The 21,571-nt window shown below is 45.1% G+C and overlaps 1 protein-coding gene across 1 annotated transcript in view; it reads left to right on the forward strand.

Moving 5' to 3' along the window:
* Positions 1 to 882: 882 nt before the first annotated feature.
* The window catches only part of FLT4 (fms related receptor tyrosine kinase 4), a 105,184-nt gene continuing 84,495 nt past the window's right edge, over positions 883 to 21,571 (forward strand). Inside the window, exon 1 of the mRNA XM_069077770.1 lies at positions 883 to 1,072. Coding sequence (XP_068933871.1) covers positions 1,009 to 1,072 — 64 coding nt within the window. The 5' untranslated portion in view covers positions 883 to 1,008. The remainder of the gene's footprint in view (positions 1,073 to 21,571) is intronic.

The raw sequence follows: 21,571 nt of genomic DNA on the forward strand, positions 1-21,571 counted from the left end.
AGTTCAGCAGAGGTGGCCAGTGACTGAGAAAGAATGGGATGGGGAGAGGAAAGGATTCTTCTCACCACCAATCCAGAAGCATTTCGTTTCTCCTTGGCCAGAATCAACATCGGAAGGAGAAATCCTCCCCGATCTCTGCTCCCTTCCCAGTCACTGCACCAGAAAAGCTTCAACGCTTGCACATTCTAATTCTAGAACGCTATAGGAGAGGTAACACTTTAGCCCTTAACAGATGACCTTTTAGCTGGAATTATCACGATAGCTTTGACTCTCTGTGATCTAAAGGAACTACAAGGATATTTACGCTGGAAATGTACAAGAAGCTTCTGCATCAACAGTTCCAGTGATGAGTTCCAGCTTATCACCTACAGAGGCAGCCCATTGTCGGACAACTCTGATTGAAAAGAAGGTCTTCTCCATTGAACGGAAATCTGCGCCTGTGCAACTTCTTCACTTTGCCCCTCCAGAGACAAGAACGAGTCTATCTTCCATATGACAGCCCTTCAAATATCTGGAGCAAAGAGAATGCATCCCACCTAAATATTTTCTTCTCTAGGCTAAGCACCCCCAGTTCCTTCTGCCTCTAACAAAATGAATGCCACTCCTGTTGCCATACTGTTTGTCCTCTGGACCACCTTCCTAAAGTTGACACCAGACCTCTGCCCTCTTAGGTGCAGGTACCAGAGCTATATGGGCTCCGCTTCCATGCACACTACCTGTCTCCCCTCAACTTGGGCCAGGTTGACAACCCAGGGGCAGTCCCGGCCTGGTCAGGTGGCGGGGCCAAACTCCCTCCGCCCTTTGCCCCTCCTGGCGGGAGTTCCCCACCCCGCCCCCCTCTGCCGGGACCCGGACCCGCCCTCGGACCCGCCCCTCAGCGGGCAACAGGCTCGTAGAGAGGAGAGGACCTGACCGGACCGGACAGCCTTGCAGTGCAGCGCAGCCCGGCGCAGCGCAGCCAGCGGCGGCGCCGCACACCCAGCCTCGCCGAACTGACGGCCGCTGGAAATGAAGAGAGGGGGCGTCTGGAGCCGGAGCCTGTGGCTGATTATCGGTGTCTTGTTCGAGGCAGGTGAGGAGTCGCCACGGGACGGGGTGCAATGCATTTGGGAATAAACGAGACGGGACGGGACGGCGCTGGACTGGACTGTACAGAACAAGGCGGGACGGGACGGGCTGCTCATCCCAGCTTGGCCATGGGCTCTGAGCGTCTTCTCGCTTGTCTTGTCTCCTGGCCGGGAGCTTTCGACCATCTCTGCTCACCCCCATTTCCCACTCTATGCTTGTGCCAGGCACAGTGCCCAGGGGTGTCTCTCCTGCACTACCGCCGCCACCTCAAGCCTAGCCCATACCCCTGAGTTCAGGCCCTCCCCGCATCCCCGCATCCCCTCATCCCTGCTAACCCCTCACCCCGAATGGCTTTTGGGAGAGTTGCCGCAGCCCTGGCCCGGAGTATCCCGTCGTGGACCGAAAGCCCTTACACAGTTGTCCGCCAGAGGGAGCCCTCGGAGGGGAAGCCGCCACTGCCCCCATTGGTGTCCCAACTGGCTGGGACAGGACTGCCCACGGGTCCTTCTCCGCCGGCGCTCGGCTTCCCCTTAAGTTCCCTCTGTGGCAGCAGAGTCTCGATGGCACCTGAGCCCCGGAGGCTCTGGGGGAGGGTAGGGCAGTGAGGATGTTGTTTGGGATCAAGCTTTAATGCCAGACGGAAGAGGGTGGGTGCAGACAGGTAAGGCTGTGAAAACTCAGAGGACCGACCTGTTTGCAAAAAATGACCAGGGAAGGCTCATGCAGTCGATATTTCTTCAGCTAGATCTGGATGGCTGAATATAACTTGGAAAGGCAGAGAGTATAAGAAAGACCAGAATTTAAGGTCAGGGGTCCTTTGTTGAGACTGGAAAGATAATTTGGGGCCCCCACTGTACTGTGGAGTACTTTGGGTCATGGAATCATAGAATGTAAGAATGGAAAGGACTTTTAGGGATTATCCGGTGCAGCTTCCTCATCGTACAGATGAGGAGCTGGAAACCCAATTAAATGCCAGGCTAAGGAGCTTGGACTTACCATGTGGATAATAAGGAATCATTGAAGATTTTTGAGAAGGAGAGTGACATGGTCAGATGTGTACATCGAGAAGAGTATAGTTAGCATATAGACCATGAAAATTAAAGGTAAGAGACAACTTAGAAGGCTTTTATAAGTCAGGTGAAAGATAATGAGAACCTGAAAAGAGAAGGGAGAGGACATAGAAGGGGAAAGAAAGGGAGGAATTTGAGAGATATTACTGGAGTAGTATCAACAGACTTTGGCCACTGATTCATCATTCATTTCCTTTTTTAGCATGATCTCTAGGTAGATAGATCAGGAAATGCTATAGGCAAAGTATCAGCAAAGCATTTAACAAATCTTTTATGCTATCCTTGTAGACCAGATGGAAAGATATGGGCTGGGTGATGATATGGTTAGGTGGATTTGGAACTAGCTGAAAGATCAGACTCAATTGGTATTGATCAGTGTCAGTGTGAAGTGTCTGTTCTGTTCACCATTGTTATAAATGATTTGGATAAGGCACAAGGTCACAGCCACAGAGATGGAAGGACCTTAGAAATCATCTGGTACAGTCGCGTAAATTTAGATAAGAGGAAAGCATAGCAGATTGTCCAAGGCATCTATGTCTCAACACTTTGCAGATGACATGAAACTGGGATATATAAACAGATTAGGTGACAGAATCAGGCTCCAAGAAGATCTTTACATGTCAAAATAAAGAGCCCAATATAGTCAAATGGCATTTAAGAGGGATTAATGTCAAGTCTTGTGCTTCGGTTGAAACAGTCTACAAGTGCAGAACTGTAGAGAAATATCTAAATCACCATTGATATGAAAAATGGTTGGAGTTGGAGTGGACTGTTATTAATACAGAAGAATCATAACTTTAACAAATATTGATAGTTTAATGGATTTATTATGTAATCCATCCTTACCCTCACCAGTCTAGAACTGGAGGGAAAGAGCCTACTTTTGAGGCCATTTAGTCTGACTTTAATTTTACAGATGAAGAAACTGAGGCCCAGATAAGTTAAGTGACTTGCCCAAGGCCTCATGGCTAGTGAGAGGAAGAGCTGGAATTGAATCCAGGTAATCTGATTCCAAGTCCAACACACATTACATTGTTCCATGCTGCCTCAGATCTCATCCACATCCTCCCATAATCACCACTCCCCCAGCCCCAGTCGTGCTAAAAATCTTTTAATCTTTCCTGGCTACCATGGAGGACTTACACTACTTGATATCCTTCACACTTCCCAAATGATAGTCAACTCCTTTTCTGATATATACCACTCTTTGGTGAGGTCCATTGCTTCACAATGGTATGGAATTGATTTTCACTTCTCAAAGGTATGCCCTTAGAGTGTAAGCTTTGGTAGGGTGGAAGGCATTCTGTCTTGGGAACAAACTGTGTTCCCAGGACCAGTTTCTCTAAGTATAGTGCAGTTCCCTTCTGGGCAGCATAGCCCCACTGGGTAATGAATGCTTTGGCCACAGTCACTCAGCATAATGTGGCAGCCATCTAAGTGAGGATGGCCAGAACTTAAGGAAGAAATGGGGGCTGGATAGTGACCCAAATAAAGGAAGTAACTGACCTGATAACCATGGATGGGATCACCAAGGAAGAGAGATTAGAGGGAATGGGGATAAAGATGAAGCTTTGGGGATACCTCCACTTCACGGGTAGGAAAAGGAAAAGGAAATAGGGAGGATAAACCTTACTTCCTGTCATTCCACATTGAAATCAAAGGCTGCTTGGCAGCCAGGGATATTGTCTAGAAAGTATTGCCCAATGGTTTGATTGAAATGGAAGAGGGTTAGAGAAGCTCAGGACAGAGACCTCTGCTGATGCTAAAGTTTATCAGGTAGGAACATTAAAGCACACCTTAGGAACCCAGGGGGCCACAGATAGACTGACATAGGAGAGTGGGATTTAGATTAGGGTTTGGGGTCATGGAGGGACTGAAGATATAGGTACTCTAGAGAACCAAGAGGCACTAAATTAAGATGGTTGAAGAGTGGTTGTGGGTCAGTGTGGTATGTGTATGTGTATGTGAGAGAGAGAGAGAGACAGAGAGAGAGAGAGAGAGAATAAGTCAGGCTTCTGAGCTTGGGGGAGGGGCCTGAGCTGAGCAGAAAGGGAATGAACAATGATGGAGATTTCTGGGAATTGGTTGGGAGAGCATTGTAGCCTGATTGAGATAGAGATAGAGAGACTCTATCTCTTCAACTCCCCTCTCAAGGAAGGACTGAGGGTTTAAAGGTTCCCCTTTCTGCTTTGCAGGGAAGCGAAAGGTTACAATGTCAGAGCCTAGCCTTTTATTCTGGGGACTAATACTTCCATCTTGGGCTTTTCATGTGCTTCATTCCTCTAGAAACAGTCCCAAGATTCCAGAAGAGTGGGGTAGGTAGCCCTAAATAGGTTGCTGTACCTGAGAGAATTGGGCAAGAGAAGGTGGAGGGGAGCCTGAGAGAGTGAGAGTTTTGCCTATCAATCAATCAATCAACAAGCATCTTTAAAGCATCCACTGTGCTAGGCACAGTGTCAAGTGCTAGGGATACAAACATAAGGTGAAAGTATTGCCCTTGAGGAGGGGAGGGACCATATGTACCATAAATATATGCAAAAGAAATAAAAGGTAAGTAGAGGCAGGGAGAAGATACTAGCAGCAAGGAGCAAGAGAATCGAGGAAAGCCTTGTATAAAGTGTGGCATTTGAACTCAATTTTGAAGAAAACCAGGGATGCTATGAGGCAGAGATGAAGAGCGAGTGTATTCCAGACATGGAGACCTGTACAAATGCACCAAGACAGGATAGAATGTCCTGCTTGGGAAACGGCAAGAAATTTAGTCCTTCCTTTGTATCCCCAACATTTAGAGATACGGTAAGCCTGACACATAGTATGCATGTAATAAATGTTTATTAAATGACTGCCCACAGGGTAGGGGAACAGAAGTAATATATAACATAGAAAGGTTGGATGAATCTTGTAAAGGGCTTTGAAAACCAAATAAAGGAGTTTATTTTGGGTCCTAAAGGCAATAGAGAGCCATTGGGGTTTATTGAGTAGGGAGTAAGTGACATTTTCACATTTCACATGATTTTAAAAACTCACTTTGGCAGCTGTGTACAGGATGAATGGGGAGTGGTGCAAGATTTGAGCTAGGCTGTTGTGATAATCTAGGGAAGAGATGATGAGTAGCTGAATTAGAGGGTGGACTTGTAAGTAGAAAGGAGACAGATCTGAAATACATGAAGAAGAAACAAGATTTTCCTAAAGGCCCAAGAGAATAGGATCTAGGATCAAAATGTGGTGATATGCCAGAGAGTAAAACCTTAGCCTTGTCTGTTCATGTGGGAGGAAAGTGAGGCCTCATTCCAGACAAACTAGGAATGGGCACTACCGGGACAAAGAAATCCATGAGGCAGCCAGCAACATCGGGAAGGCCATCTCTGTTTTTGCACCAGTCATTTCCCCAGTATCTCTCTGTATTGCTCCTGGTAAATGTCAACTATTAGTGGATAGGAAAGGAGATTGGGGGCAGGGGGAGAGAAATAAGGGTGAGGCAGAATTTTTTTCCCAAACATGGTTCATGACAGACAGTATAATGGAAACAACACTGAATTTGGAGTCAAGAGAACAGAATTTTAATCTCCCTCTATGAAACTGGGCAGACTACTTAAGCCCTGTGAGCATCTATTTCTTCATAAGTAAAATGGATCATATGAAAACAGTGTGCCTTAGAGTAAGGAGGATCTGGGTTCAAGTACTGCCTCTGACTACAGTTATCCCTTCCCTATCTCGGGGGTTAGGGGAGCAGCACTCCCACAATCTGGAAAATCTGTGTAAAATTTTTTGGCCCTCCTTTCATGCCAGAGACAAAATATGATTTTTTCTTTTTTTCTTTTATGGAGTGTTAACAGTACCTTATTATGAAATTGAGTTGCTATAATACAATAGTATACATATATTTTATGCATTTCTGAGATTCTAAACTTTTTCTGTGTCTGCTGGCCTTCTTGTGTCATTTACAGCTTCTGCAAAACTCCCCCAAAATTCCCATTTAACTTCTTATGCCAACCTGCAATTTATTGAAACCTCTATGGGGAAAATCAGGATATGGAAGGGATAACTGTTCTTGTTGTGTGACCACCTGTGAGCCAATTAACCTCTTGTTCCCCACCCCCAGCTCCGGGCAGCTCTCTGGGACTGTGAGGTTCTTGGAAGATAGTGGAAGTTCTTCTTTCATCAGTCCCAACACCCATGAAATCACAGTGGAAGTATGCTTGTAAGGGCTCATCAAATTTTCAGTGTGAGCAATTATCCCTCAAAACTGACTAAAGATACAAATCAGGGCTTGATTTATTTTTTTGTAGATTGTCTAGAGTTAAGAAAGAGATGGACAAAATGTTAATAAGGTAAATTAAACTTTAAAGTGTGTCGTGGGTACTTTTTTTTTGGAGAGCACATTGTTAAACATTTACCAGTACGCCCACGGAATCGTAGTTTCAGTTAAAAATTTAAAAAGGAAGGGAGTAGGGATGCTTATAAAGTAGGTACTTCATACATGTTTGTTGAATTGCAAAGTTCTTTAAAAATGCGAGCTGTTATTATCATTTCCAAAGTTACATACAATTTGATGCCCAAATGCCTGGGAATAGCTAGGGGGTCCCTCACTGGGTTTCCATGCTCAGATCCCCTGTTCTCAGTTACTGACTCTTGGGTATCAGAGATCAATTTAGAGCTGGGTGGTGATGTGTGGGAAGGGGCATTATGGACCTTAAAGATCATCTAGTCCAGCCCTGTCATTGTACAGATCAGGAAATTGATAGGAGGAGGTAGGGAAAGTCTTGAAAAACAGGAGGACATTCCCCTGTAGAGGGACCAGGGAAAATGGGTCCCAGGGCAGATGGAACAAATATGTCAGCTATTCCTTGATCTTTCTCCCTTTTCCTATTCTGAAGTTTCCTAATTCCATCCTTCTCAGACCTTTCTCATGTTTTCAGTTCCAGCACTGGTATATATAAAACCTAATTGCATTAAGATGTTTGGTTCCAGGGCAGCTAGGTGGTACAGTGAATAGAGCACCGGCCCTGGAGTCAGGAGCACCTGAGTTCAAATCCGGCCTCAGACACTTGACACGCTTACTAGCCATGTGACTTTGGGCAAGTCACTTAACCCCAATTTCCCTCCAAAAAGAAAAAAAAACGATGTTTGGTTCCCCATCAGACTAGGATTACTCTCATCTCTCTCCTCTAACATGTCTTCAGAATGATACTTTTGCTAGCATGCCAGACCTTCGTAATAGCAGACCCTGTAAGACTAGACTATGTTCTTACCCACCAGGGCAGTGTGGCCTGAGCAGGGATCATGGAAGCCTGGATTTAAAGTTTGGAAAGATTAGAGAGGCTATCTAATTCCACCCTCTCATTTTATAGATGAGCAAACTAAGGCCCAAAGAGGTATATTATCCAAAGTCACGAGTGCCAAAAGAATTTGAACCCAGGGCCTCTGACTCCAGAGAGGGGAGAAGCCCCACCCCAGCTAACCCCATCGAACTACCAGTCATCCTATATCATTTGTTAGAGCTTTGGGGAAGGGGTTTGGAGAGTTAGGGTGTGAGTCTTATAGACTTTGTTTCCCCTAAAGCCTAACCTAGCTGAGCACCTTGGTAGGCCTTGAATCTTAGGACAGTCAAATAGCATTCAGAATTAAGGAGAAAAAGAAGAGAGAATTAAATTTCCTTCTCTGCTGTCTATCCATGGGGAAAATGTTTGTTGAGTGAATTAATAGTGCACATAAGATTGTAAGGGATTTTCCTTACATACTTAAGGAAACAAACTTTCATACACTTTAAGAAAAATCCTTTATGCCCTGAAGAGTGTTATGCTGGCTACAGAGTAACCTGCCCCTTAAAGTAGTTCCCTAAGGATTTTTACTTGGCATTACTTTAGGAATCAGTGGACTTAGTGTCTGTGCTTGTAGGATTTCAATCTGGAAAGAATTTTAGAGAGCAAATCCCTTTATTTTTCAAAAAAGGAAATTGGCACTTCAAAAGGGAAATGACTTTCCCAAGATCACACAGCTAGTCAGTTCCAGGGCATGACTTCAATCCCAGGGTCCTCTGATTCTAAACTAATTGTTCTTGCCCACTGTACTGTGGTCACTTCTGCATTCCTTTCTAGTCCTCATGTAATGATGACTTCGCTCCACATGGGCCTCATTGCCTGCTTGTCAGAGTGAGTGAGGCTGGACTGTTTCTAGCTAAGGCTGCTGGATTTGCTGTTCTTGGGAGTATTTGTTTCCGGCTCTACCCAGGGCACTGACATTAGCAGTCCTGGGTCCCAGAGTTTCCTGGGACCTTGGTAGGAGATGGGTGAGTGTATTTACCCGAATAAAATACCACCCAACACTCCATTATGTCCAGCTATAATGTCATCAGCTCTCTGCCTGCCTACTGCTTAAGGGGGTGCTAGGTAGGGTCCTGAACTGGAAAGTATGTCACTGTAAATCCCAGTCTGTTGCTTGATTTAGGTGGACTCAGGATCACAGATAAAAGTACTAGAATGGGTGTTAGAGAAACAGGGTCCTAGGTCCAGCTCTGCTACTAACTTGCCGTGTGACCTTGAACAAGTCACTTTCTTTCTCTGGGCCTCAGTTTCCCCAACTATGTAATGAGAGGGTTGGGCTCCATACTCCAAGGCCCAGTTCTGATAGTCTATGTCTGTCCTAACGTCCTTTATATAGCCAGAGATATGCTCAAGTCAACTCATACATGCTCTCAAGAGTCAGTTAAATTTTCACTATAAACATTTATACCTCAGAAATCAGCAAATGCTACAAGTTAGAGGTTGATTTATTATTTGTTGCTTTCCTGGACTTGTGATGGAGAAAATGTATTTAATAATGCATAGTGAATTTAAAAGTGTGTCAAATGGGGCTTTTTGTTTTGTTTTGGAAAGCAGCTGTTAAACATTTACCAGCAAATCTCTGCTTACAAATCTGACATTCCAAGTTCTAGATCCAAGGGTTCCTTCCAGCTCTGACAATTCTGTGCTCAGTGATTCTTTCGATCTTTACATCATCTTCAGTACCCCTTCCTAATTTACCCAGACTTCTAGGAAGCCAGTTCCTGGAGAGGCTTTCCTGATTACTGGGGATACAAGAGCCTTTCTGGTGGGGCTCCAGGTCCATCTTGTGTTCAATTAAACCCAATATTTATTAAGCACTTACTTTTTTCTGGATACTGGGGACACAAAGCCAAAAGTTAAGCAAGCCCTGACCTCAAGCAAGCCCTATACTCTATAGGGGGAAGACAATGTATACATGTATAAGTATGCATAAAATAAATAACAAGAGGCCATGAGGTAACAGAAACATAAAGAAAATATTGTCCCTGGTTCCTGTAAAGAAGCCTATGGTCTAGTTCTTTATTAGAAAAACAAAAAACTATTGGTCTCATAGCCACTCATACCCCAGTTTGAATCCTGCTCAAAGAAATTCTCTGAAAAATGCCCCCCTTTCCTGGGCAGTACTTCTGAACACCTAACTTCAGCCTTTTGGAACTTCAAGATCTACCTCTTTTATCGCCTCTTCTAAAGTTGTCACCTCCATTTCTCTATTTCTTTTTGGCATTTCTCCCTTCCACCAGAGTCTCCAGACTGTGGCTCCTAATGTGCCAAGGCTTCCCCTGTATCCAGGACAGGATCACAGATTCAGAGCTGAAGGGACCTCAGAGGTCCAACCCCCTTATTTTACAAAGGAGTAGACTGAGACCTAGAGAAGTTAAATGCCTTTTCCAGGTCTCCAAGGCTAATAGGATTTGGATTTGGATTCTTGCTCTGTAATTCCATATCTGTAGCTCCTTTCACTGTACCTTGCTGCTTCCTAGGTCACCTCTCTCAAATTCAAAGCCAGAACTAGGAATTCTAGCCCTGGGGGCCCTCACTCTTCTGGTGAGAAGGGAGACCGTCTAAGGTAAAACCACTCCTGTGAGTGGTTGAAGCAGATTGAACACCAAAATCACACAATTGGAGAAGCTGAGGAAGTGGGAGGGCAGGATATTCAAAGTGGGAAGGAATTAGAGTGGAGAAGAATTTACTGGAGAGGAAGATGAATAACATGGAGGCCCACAGACGACACAACAAAGATCTGAACACACCAGTATGAAATGACTGCAGTTGCTGAGTGATCTCAGGAGATATAGGGTCCGAAAGTGAGAGCAAGTTGCTAAGAGTGTATCAACTCCTCTTCTTGGCCCTGTTCATCATCAGGTATGAGTCAATCAATCAATAAGCATTTATTAAACACCTATTGTGTGATATGTGGGCAGCTAGGTGGCACAGTGGATAGAGCCCCAGGCCTGGAGTCATGAAGATGCTTTTTCCTGAGTTCAAATCTTCCCTCAGACACTTACTAGTTCTGTGACCCTGGGTAAGTCACTTAACTCTGCCTCAATTTCCTCATCTATAAAATGATCTGGGAAAGGGAATAGTAAAACCACTCCAGCATCTCTGCCAAAAAAACTCCAAAATGGAATCATGAAGGGTCAAACAAGACTGAAATGACTGAACAACAGCAAAAAATGTGCTAGGTGCTAGGGATAAAACTCTTAGTTTTTAAAAAATGAATTTATTTTTAAAATAAAATTTTAAAAATATTTAAAATAAATATGTATTTTACCTGCATTTATAATCTGTCTCTCCCACTGCCTCTCCTATTGAATAACAATTGCAACAAAGATAAAGCCCTCATCATAAACATGCATAGTCCAGCAAAACTCATTCCCACCCTGGCCATGCCCACAACGTACTTCTTTCTCTGTATTTTCAGCTCGTCACCTCTGTGGCAGGAGGGGGAATGGTGTGTCCATCTTCATTGTTCTGGACTCATGGTTTCTCGTTACATTGATCAGATTTTTAAAGTCTTTCAAAGTTATTTTTTTCTGAGATGATTTTTGTCATTGCATAAATCTTCTGGTTCTGCTCTGGTTATGCTCTGCATAAGAACAGAGAGAGGACTCTTCCCTATTTCCCCTGAAATTGTCCATTTCATAATTTCTTATGACATAATAATACACCAGCTCATTCTTATACCATAATTTGTTTAATCATTCCCTAATAGGAAGATATCCCCTCAGTTTTCAATTTTGGCTTGTGTTTGTCCTTCATTCTCGAAGAGGACCATAACATCAGGGAGATGATACCATGACATCAGGGAGATGATCACATGACTAGCAGTTGACTTTGATTTGAGTGAGGGGAGCTGTGCAAGGTCACTGGCTTCACTTTCTCCTCCAGAGCTATCTGGCTCTAATGGCCAGATTCTCATCGGGATGACTGGAGATGGCCCAGGATGCAATGGGGAGACCCTGGCCCTTTTAGGCTAAGGTCTTTTCAGGTTCTCACTTTGAGTGAGGCATCACCCATTCAGTGAATAGGCATCTTTAAGTAGTTACTCAAGGGATGGCCCCTTTAATCAAAAAAAGAAATTTTTTTTTAAATTTTGGCTACCCTAAAAAAGAGCTGCTATTGATGTACATAAAAGTCCTTTCCTTCTTTCTTTCATCTCTTTGGGGTACAGTCCTAGTAAGGATATATAGCTTGGATAAATAGTATAGACAGTTTAGTTACTTTGGGGGCACACAGTTCCAATGGAAAAGATGAATATAAAACACATGCAGAATAAATATAAAGTCTTAACTTTAATAGCTTAAAACTGCACTAAGACTTTTGGGACACCTTGTATAGACAAAAGAAATACAATGTAGGGGCGGCTAGGTGGTGCAGTGAGTAAGATCGCTGGCCCCCGAGTCAGGAGGACCCAAGTTCTGTTCCGGCCTCAGACACTTAACACCCACACAAAAATACTAGTGGTGTAACCTAGGGCAAGTTATTTAACCCCAATTGCCCTCCCCCCCAAAAAAAGCAAAAAAGAAAGAACTTGAGGAGGATACTAGTTTTGGGGAGAATCAGGAAAGGCTTCATAAGGAAGATGGTCCTTGAGCTGCATTTTAAAGGAAGAGAGGGACTCTGTGAAGAGGAGGTAAGGAGGGGGTGCGTTCTAGACATGAGGGATGGCCAGTACAAAGGCATGGAGATGGTTGAGGGAAGGAGCAGCAGCCTTGGAGAAGGTGCCAAAAGTCACGGTAGAGGAGGAAGCAGGATTTCAATGATCACCAGAAAATGGTAGGAATATGAGAGGAAGGCAGTAAGGCTGAAGGGGAGTTTGTTAACAATAGAAGAGGATTCCAAAGGAAAGGTAGAGCGGAGGAGGACAGGGAACGGGAAGGGACAAGACCAGCATTCACTGTTGGAGAGAGGGGTGCTGGTTATCTTGTACGGTGCAATCCCAGACCCAACAGGAAGACCCCATGTAGTGGGCAAATAGGACCCTAGAGAGGAGTGTTAGTGCTATGGGATACTAAGGGGTGGCAGTGGAGGGTGGCGGGCCTATCATGTACCCAGCACCCCTCTGGAGTCATGTGCCTCTGCAGTTGGCACTTGGGGCAAAGCCCCAGCTACCCCATGCTAGTTCCCGCTCTGTTCAGACCCCCATCACCTAGCTTCTTGTCTTGACTCAACATTAAGGTATTGCTACTCAATGAAATTGTGATTATTCTGGTCCCAGTCAGACTGAGGTTTCACTCAGGCTACATTAGGAAAATAGTTCTTGACGTATGATCTTTCCTCCTTTCTAGGGTGGCCATCCCAGAGGTCACCAGTCAGATTGGGGACATCCCAGGCTCCTCCATTTTCCTTCAGTAATCTGTTAGGCATCTTTCATACAGGGATTTATGTCAGTCCACATCAGAGGTACTGGTCTTCCAGCAGCTTTCCTAAATTTCTGGTTCTTAGCCTGGTTTTCTAGGATTTTCTATTTCTAGGATTTTCACTGGGGTCACATAAGTTCCATTAAGGTCCTGCCCTTATCCTCATCCTAAGATCTGGTGTGTACTGGGCTTCATATGGTATTTCCAAGCTTTGACTGGGCTTGCTGTCTTGCCTTGACTATCCATATGAGCTCTCTCTTCTCTCTGAGCCATGGGAAGGCCTCTGATCTCAGCGAACTAGGGAACATCATTAATGAACCTGCCCTTGAAGCCCAATACAGCGTGTACCAGGGCAACTGGCAGGATGCATGGCCAGTGAACCCAGGTCTGGCTTCTGTCAGTTTCTAGAATGAGAAGTCATTTTGGAAAATCTGACTCCTGTTTTGTACTGAGTGAAACAACTGTGTCCCCATTATCTGCGGGTGGCTTATCCACCTGGTGGATTTCCCAGGGCTGAGATTGAATTCCTTCCTGTCTCCCCACCTCCCTTTTATGGTAGGGCCTTTCCCTTCAGTCTGGGGCTTGGACTGAGGAGGGAGTGAGCATCGGCTGAATGTCCATTTAATGGTGATGCTTAAGAGAATTCCTGTTCAGGGATGTGTTAGACTAGATACCCTCTAAGGCCCTTTCCAGCTTGGAGATTCTTGGGCTCCCTGAGGTCTTCCCCACCATTCAGGGTACAGTCTTGATGGATTCAGCCCCAGAACTCTCTCTGTTCATCAGTCTGACCTTTCCATGCATGAAATTGGATGTGGGCAGAGATGCAGGGGTGAGCCTTCCATCTCTCTGTCCTGATGACAGCCAGCACCCAAAGAGAAATCTATTTTGATTCTGTGAGGGACTTCAAGGAGACCTGATAGAAATAATTCTTCCCTTTGGCCATAGATGGGGATATATGGAAACAGTAATCATTCTACAGAAAATGTAACTGAGGCAGAGGAAGAGAATACAACTCATTTGGGGTCAATAGGCTCTAGAATAACCATCCTGTGTCCTCCACACGTACATCTGAGGTTGGAAAGAAACTTAGACATCCCTTGGGGAAGAAGGCCTAGAAAATTAGACACAGTCTTCATGTGCCCAAGGTGGGGTAGAAGTTTTTAAATTTCCTCTAATTCTTTCCTCTGCTTCCATGAAAGACATGTTGCAGCTGGCTGGATATAAAGCTGATCTTCTGAGATCTCCCTGGTCTCTAGGGGTTGGTCCACCTTTCAATCAATTGACAAACCTTTATGAAGTGGCTACTAAGTACCAGACCTTGCATACTCAAAAACAAAAGGGAAATGGACCTGTCCTCAAGAAGCTTACATTCTAGTGGGTGAGAAAACATGCACTTACATACATATGTATAAAATATACTCAAACTACAGAAAAAGGAAAGCTAGGAAGACTCAACTTCCTGCGTTCAAATCTGGCCTCAGACAAATTTTTTAAAAATTTACTTTATTCTTAATTTGTGGAATAACATAAGCATTTCCATAACACAGTAATAATAAAAAAACAGGATTACACATGAAACTGCAACTTGCTATTCTGTTTAAATATATAATAAAGTTATCATGTAAATTTTTTCTTCCCTTCACCTTCCATCCCCCCTTGCTAGAGATGGCTACCATTAGATACAAATATAGATAGATAAATATGTAAAATTATTCTGTACATACTTCTATTTATCAGTACTTTCTCTGGATGCTAATAGGGTCTTTCTTCATATGTCCTTTAAAGTTAATTTGAATGTTTATAAGAGTCAAAATGATTTATTTGCCCAAAGTCATTCTTAAAACAATATTGCTATTACTGTATACATTCTCTTGTTTCTGTTCATTTTGCTAGTCATTATTTTGTGCAAGTCTTTTCATGTTTTTCCAAGTTCATTGAGCTCATCATTTCTTATAGCACAGTAGTATTCCATCACAATCATATACCACAACTTGTTCAGTCCATTCCCCCAATTGGTGGGCATCCCTGAAATCTCCAGTTCTTTGCCTACAGAGAGAGCTGCTATAAACATTTTAGAATGCATAGGTTCTTTTCTCTAATCATTTTTGGAAATAGTCTTAGTAGTGGGATTGCTGGGACAAAGGATTTAGGTAGTTTAATAATTCTTTAGGCATAATTCCACACATAATTCCAGATTACTCTCCAAAATATGTGACCCTGGGCGAGTCACTTAACCCTGTTTGCCTCAGTTTTCTTATCTATAAAATGAGCTGGAGAAGGAAATGGGAAAACTCCAGTATCTTGGCCAAGAAGGCGCCAAACAGGGTCACAAGGAATCAGACACAATTGAAAAACACTGAACAACAGCACACCTTGTAGGGAAAGGCACAAGCAGCTAGGAAGACCAGGCAAGGTTTCTTATAAAATATGGCATTTTATTTGAGTCTTGAAGGAAACCAGGGATTCCCAGAGGTAGAGTGAAGAGAGAAAACATTGCAGACAATGGAGGACAGCCAATACAAGGGAACGGCAACAAGAGATGTTATGTTGATTATGAAGATCAGTCTGGCTAAACTGTGGGCCATATGTGCAGGATGGTAAAGTGGCTTCAGGCAGGGCTACAGAGTGCTTTAAATGCCAGAGGATTTCTGTCTGATCCCAGAGGTTACAGAGAGCCTTTGGAGTTTGTGGAGTAGAGGAAAGACACAGTCAGATCTGAGCTTTAGGAAAATCTCTTTGGTAGCAAAGTAGAAGTTTGACCAGAATGGGATGGGACCAATCAGGAGGCTTTTGCAATAATCCAGGTAAGAAAGGATGAGAGTCCGAAATTAGATTGATGGCTAGATGAGGGGAGAGAAGGGGATGTTTATGAACGATGAAGGACATTGTAGAGATAGAAACAAGATCTGTCAATCAATTGGCTTTGTGGGGTGAGGACACTGAGGCTGTGAGCCTGGGTGACTGAGAGGATAATGGGGCTCTGGATAGAAATAGGGAAGTTTAGAAGAGGAGGGATAGGTTTTGGAGGAAAACTCATGAGTTCAGTTTTGGATGTGCTGCGTTTGAGCTGCCTCTCACCTCTGTTTTTAGGTTGCTTTGCAGGACCCTTTTATCTGCTGTTTAAGATTGACCTTAGGGACTGTCAGGGCTTTAACTGACTGCCAGTCAGCATCCTGGGAGACCATAGCTGGGCCCTGACTCTCAAGGAGGGAGAGACAGGAGTGACGGGAAGAGGGGCCAAGAGGGGCCAAGAGGGAGGCTGCACTCTCACTACCATGTGGAATTCAGACTCATGTGGTCTATAGAAATGAGGAATTTAGGGTCTAGATGTGAGGCTGTAAGATGCTCATTTAATTAAAGCTCTCTGTGGTCAGCATTGCCATCCTGGTGTTCCTTGCTTACACTCTTGACCCTGCAGGAAACCTGATCAAAAATGTCAAGGAGAAAAGTTCTTCATAGCTAACGTAGGTCCCTCCTGCGCCTGTTTGTCCTTTGTTCCTGGGCAGTCTTTTGTTGCCTGGGATGTTTTTCTCCTCAGGGCAAGGGGTCATGCCCCTATTTCTAGTCTTTTCTTCTTAGTTCTCAGAGATACTCCCTCCCACATCTCTCCCTTCCCCATATGCTGCCCCCACCCCCACCATACACACACTTCCAGGGGCATAAGCTCCCTTACCTCTGCTTAAGAGTATATCCCTAGGAAAGGGCAGAGAAGCCTGCCAACGGGGTGAGTGCCCAGAGTCACACCAGTAAATGACCTCGTGGAATCCAGAGGAGCAAAGTGTCCTGGGCTGGGAGCCAGGGATTCCTGAGTTTAGATCCCTTTTCAGACACTGACTTCCTCTGGGGCCTCAGTTTTCCGGTCTTTGCAGTGGGGAGAAGTCTGGGGGAAGGGAAATGCTGCTGTTAGTAGCAGACTTTTGGAAAACCTGTGCCATTCAGGGAAAATATAATGTGGATGATGTTTATAGAGACACACACCTCAATATCTACATTTATTCAACGAGCCCTGAGCAACTACTGTGTTCTGTGCAGGGGGCCCTGTCCTGGGCACTAAGGGACAAAGGCACCAATAAAATATGGTCTCTGCCCTCGGGGGTTCACAGTCTCATGAAGGAGAAAAGGACTTGGACATAAATAACTACAATACACGGCAGGATGTGATGTGTTGTGAGTAAAAGGGGTACAAATAAAATGAGACGAGGAGTCAGAGGGAGCAGTTCCAGCTGGGGAGAAGTGAAGGAGGTTGCATCTGACCTGGCCCCTGGAGAACAGCTAGGATCTTTCAGTAGGTTGGGACATTGTGAGCAAAGGTACAGAAATCAGAAGCAACACGAAGTATTTAAGAATGTTCTGGTTTGGCCAAAGTAGAGGGTGAGTAAAGCAAAGCAAGAGATTTCAAGAAAAGGCAAAGTGGTTCCAGATTGTGGGGAGCCACGGATGTGAAGCTGAGTTTGTACTTTATCCCACAAGCAGTGGGGAGCTATGGAAGGGCTCTGAGCAAAGGAGTGTCCCAGGGAGACCCGCAAGTTAGGAAGATTATTTTGGCAGCCGTGCAAAAGATGAATCAAAGAGAGCAGAAACTGGAGGCGAGGAGACCAGTTAGAAAGTAAGGCAAGAGGTGATGAGGACCTGAACTAAGGTGGTGGGAGTCGTCTGAGGAGACAGAAGGAGCAAGTACCAATGACTCAAGGGAGGTGGAAGGGGAAAGACAGATGATTAGATGGGGCGGGAAAGGGAAAAGCCAAGGTTGCCTCTAAGATTGCAAGCCTGAGCGAGTGAAAGACAGAAAGAGGAGCAGGTTTCAAGGGAAGATAAGCTCAGTTGTAGACGTGTCGAATTTGAAAGACCCTCATACCCACTGTCTCATATATCTGTACTTAGACATATATGTACACATGTAATTCCCATGAACACAGTGCCGTTCAAATGCATTCATAGAAACATGTAGTTAGCATGCATGCATATGCCTATGCAGGTCATATATCATGCACGTGCAGCTCGCATACATACACACATGTAGCTCCTGTGCATGTGTGTAGTTCATGTGTTTGTATGACTTGAGTTTACAAAGCATCTGCCCATTCATTATCTCCTCTGATCCTCATAGCAGTCCCATGAGGCAAGCAGAGAAAGAAATGTTAACACACATGCACACGTACAAACATGTACTTACATATAAAATGCCCTTGCAAATATGACTCCTAGATTGTGTGCATGTGTGCACTTATTTATCAGTTGAATAACGTCTTTATTATGAACCTGCTGTGTGCCAGGCACTCCCATATAGAGACGCAGACGTCGGCCATCTACGTGCCCTCCAACATACGCATGCACATACACTCATGCCCCCTCAGTCTGTGTGTCTTCCCCCCTCTGTATACTCTTAACCTCACATATCAGGAACTGGGGGGGGGGGGTGTCCCAGGAAAGTTCTCTGGCTCTGGTTGCAGATGGGAGGGGGCACGTCATACGTGAAAGCGCTGCTTCCACACACCCAGACCCGTGGTGCCTGCCCACTTCCCTGCCCATCGGTCGAGGCGGGGGTGGGTTTGAGGCCGTGGTGCCCCTGCCACGTGGCCAGGGTGGGCCCAGCCCCCAAGGACCTGGCCTGCTGAGGTCAGTGTCGGTTCATGGGAAAGGAATCGTCGGCAGCTGGAGCGGACGTCCTGCCTGCGTTTCCCCTTTTCCTGTGGCCACGGAGCGAGGGACGACCCTTATTTAGCTTTCCTGGGGCGGAAGCTGTCCCTGACTGATAACAGCTGGTAGCCCTGTGGGCCTGGGGCGGGCAGGAGGGCCTGTGGGCAGCTCACCCAGGATGGGCACAAGCCCTGGATGTGAGAGAAGAGCAGAGGAGAGGATCCCCCAGGCCCAAATAAGGGATGGAGGGGGGACCCCTGAGCTCGGGATGCTGCTTCTTCATAGTCGGGGTATGAAGCCAGCGGCAGGCAGGTTAGGGATCGACAATTTTACATATACACAGGTGTCAGAAGAGGCTGAGCACCACAAACATTTGGGTGTGAAAATTAGTGACCTGGAAGATGGGGGCTTTTGTGCTTGGCAGATAAGGGCTTAAGGTTCCTTAATATCTCAGGTGGGGAGTTGGAAGCTGCCTGGACAGACATCCCTGCTTGCCTATTACAGAATCATAGGCTCATCGATTTAGAGCTGGATCATCTTAGCCCAAGTGCCAACAGTCTCTGAGCCTCATAAAGAGAGTGGTCTCTCACCCCTGAGCAGGGGGACTCATATGGACACTGATGCCCCCAGCCTGAGCAAGCACAGGCTTAGAGCTAAAAGGGGCATTAGAAGCCATCAGCTCCAGCCCACTGATTTTAGGGGTGATGAGCTGCAGGTTAGAGTGCCTCACATAGGCAGAAAGTAGTAAGACTGGTATTTCATCTAAGATTTCTGACACCTAATCCAGCCCTCTTTACAGTCTCACGCCTTCTCTCTGCGGAGCCTTTGACTCATTCCCTCTTCATTCACACTCAGCTCAGCTTGTGAACCCAGTGCTACAGCCCTTTATCACAACACTTCACCCTCCCTAAACCCATCCTACCCCATCCTTGGAGGTGCAGCCACCGGCCCATGCCTCTCCTCCTAAACCACTGCCTAGGCACCCACAGCAGCAACTGCATAAATCTCATTGGGAAAATCCACCCTGCCCCCAGCAGATACAACCTGAGCTCTCAGATCACTTAGTATTTATGTTAGATACCCCTCAAAGGGACAACTGAATGGCACAGTGGATAGAGCACCAGGCCTAGAATCAGGAAGACATATTCCTGAGTTCAAATCGCCTCAGACACTTACTAGCTGTGTGACCCTGGGCAAGTCACTTAGTCCTGTTTGCCTCTGTTTCCTCATCTGTAAAATAACCTGGAGAAGGAAATGGTAAACCAGTCCAGTACCTTTGCCAAGAGAATCCAGAAGAGGTCACAAAGAGTCAAGACAGGACTGAAACAACTCAACAACAACAACAAAGGGCAGGCTAGGGTAAGGACCCTACCTCCCCCCCCTTATTTTGGGGAGAGTGGGTTGCACATAATAAGCAGTCACAGATAGACAGAGCCCACCCAGTATTTTGTCTCTCCCCCTAAACCTACCTCTCATCCCAATTTCCCTGCCATGGTCAAGGGCACGACTATCCTTCCAGCCACCCAAGTTCGCAGCCTCGGTGTCATCAGTTGCTAAATCTTGCTGTTTCTACCTTGACGTCTCTCCTGCCCGTTCCCCCTTTTCTCCTCCCACAAAGCTACCCCTAGTTCAAGCCCTCATTGCCTGAATTATTACAGCAGCTTTCTAATTGATCCCCCTGCCTCAAACCTCTCCCCCTCATTCCAATCCATCCCCCACTCACCTGCCAAAGTATGGGTCTGACCACATCACTCCCCTTCTAAACCTCACTGTTAGCTGTACTGAACTCCCTGTGAACTCGAGGATCAAATATAATTTTACCTTCATCTCCCCCTTTTAAATTTTTATTTTTGTGTGTTTTATAATGTACATAATTCTTAGCACTGTGTTACATGTACATAATTTTTAAATAAGTAAATGTATTCAAATTGAGGATATATATTCAAAACATTTTTGCTGAAAGGGGTATGCAGTTAAAAAGAAGTTTGGGGACCACTGCCCTGTGCCATGCTGTCTGGCAAGTCTTTTGTACCTACTTGGAATCTATGTTGTATTTACTTCTATGTGGATGTTTTGCTCCTCCCAATAGGATGTAAAATCCTTGAGTACAAGGACTGGTACATAGTACATATTTAATAAATGCTAGTTGGATGAATGAATGAGATTTAATGAATTCAACTCAGGATTCTGAGAATGAACTAAGGAGAAGTACAGTGAAAGAGTTAGAGGGCCAGGATTCAAAACCTATTTCCATCACTTAATGCATGGATGACCTTGGGCAAGTGACTTAACCTATTCTCTCTCTTCTCTTTCCCCATTTTTTTTTTTTTGCTTTTTGGAGGGCAATTGGGGTTAAGTGACTTGCCCAAGGTCACACAGCTAGTTTTTGTGTTAAATGTCTGAGGCCGAATTTGAACTCAGGGCAGGTGCTCTATTCACTGCGCCACCTAGCTGCCCCCCTCTTTCCTCATTTTTAAAGTCAGAGTATGGATCTTAAAGGCCTCTAGTTCTGAATCTCTGTACCCATGATTCTGTGGTTATCATATAATGCTGGTTTCCAGCTCTGAATCTTATGGGGTTTTTTGTTGTTGTTGTTCAGTTGTTTTTCAGTCATCTCTGACTCTTTGTAAGCACATTTGGAGTTTTCGCGGTGGAGATACTGGAGTGGTTCGCCATTTTCTCCAGCTCATTTTACAGATGAAGAAACTGAGGCAAATAGAGTTAAGTGATTTGCACAGGGTCACAGAGCTAGTAAGTGTCTGGGGCCAAATCTGAACTCAGGAAGATAAAGTCTTCCTGACTCCACTCTATCCACTGTGCTGCCTAGCTTCCATGACTCCCCTGCTCTAGGGGGAAAGAGGTTTAGCTAAGGTGAAGGCAATTCTTGTGTGTCTGTGTCTGTGTGTCTGCATGTCTGTGTGTGTGTGTGTGTGTGTGTGTGAGAGAGAGAGAGAGAGAGAGAGAGAGAGAGAGAGAGAGAGAGAGAGAGAGAGAGAGAGAGAGAGAGAGAGAGAGGGAGAGAGAGAGAGAGAGAGAGAGAGAGAGAGAGAGAGAGAGAGAGAGAGAGAGAGACAGAGAGAGAGAGAGACAGAGAGAGACAGAGAGAGAGACA

Source organism: Petaurus breviceps, unplaced genomic scaffold (genome assembly GCF_028583685.1).
Source record: "Petaurus breviceps papuanus isolate PSGF00001 unplaced genomic scaffold, PetGlider_PUasm1.0 90994, whole genome shotgun sequence".
Taxonomy (NCBI): Eukaryota; Metazoa; Chordata; class Mammalia; order Diprotodontia; family Petauridae; genus Petaurus; species Petaurus breviceps.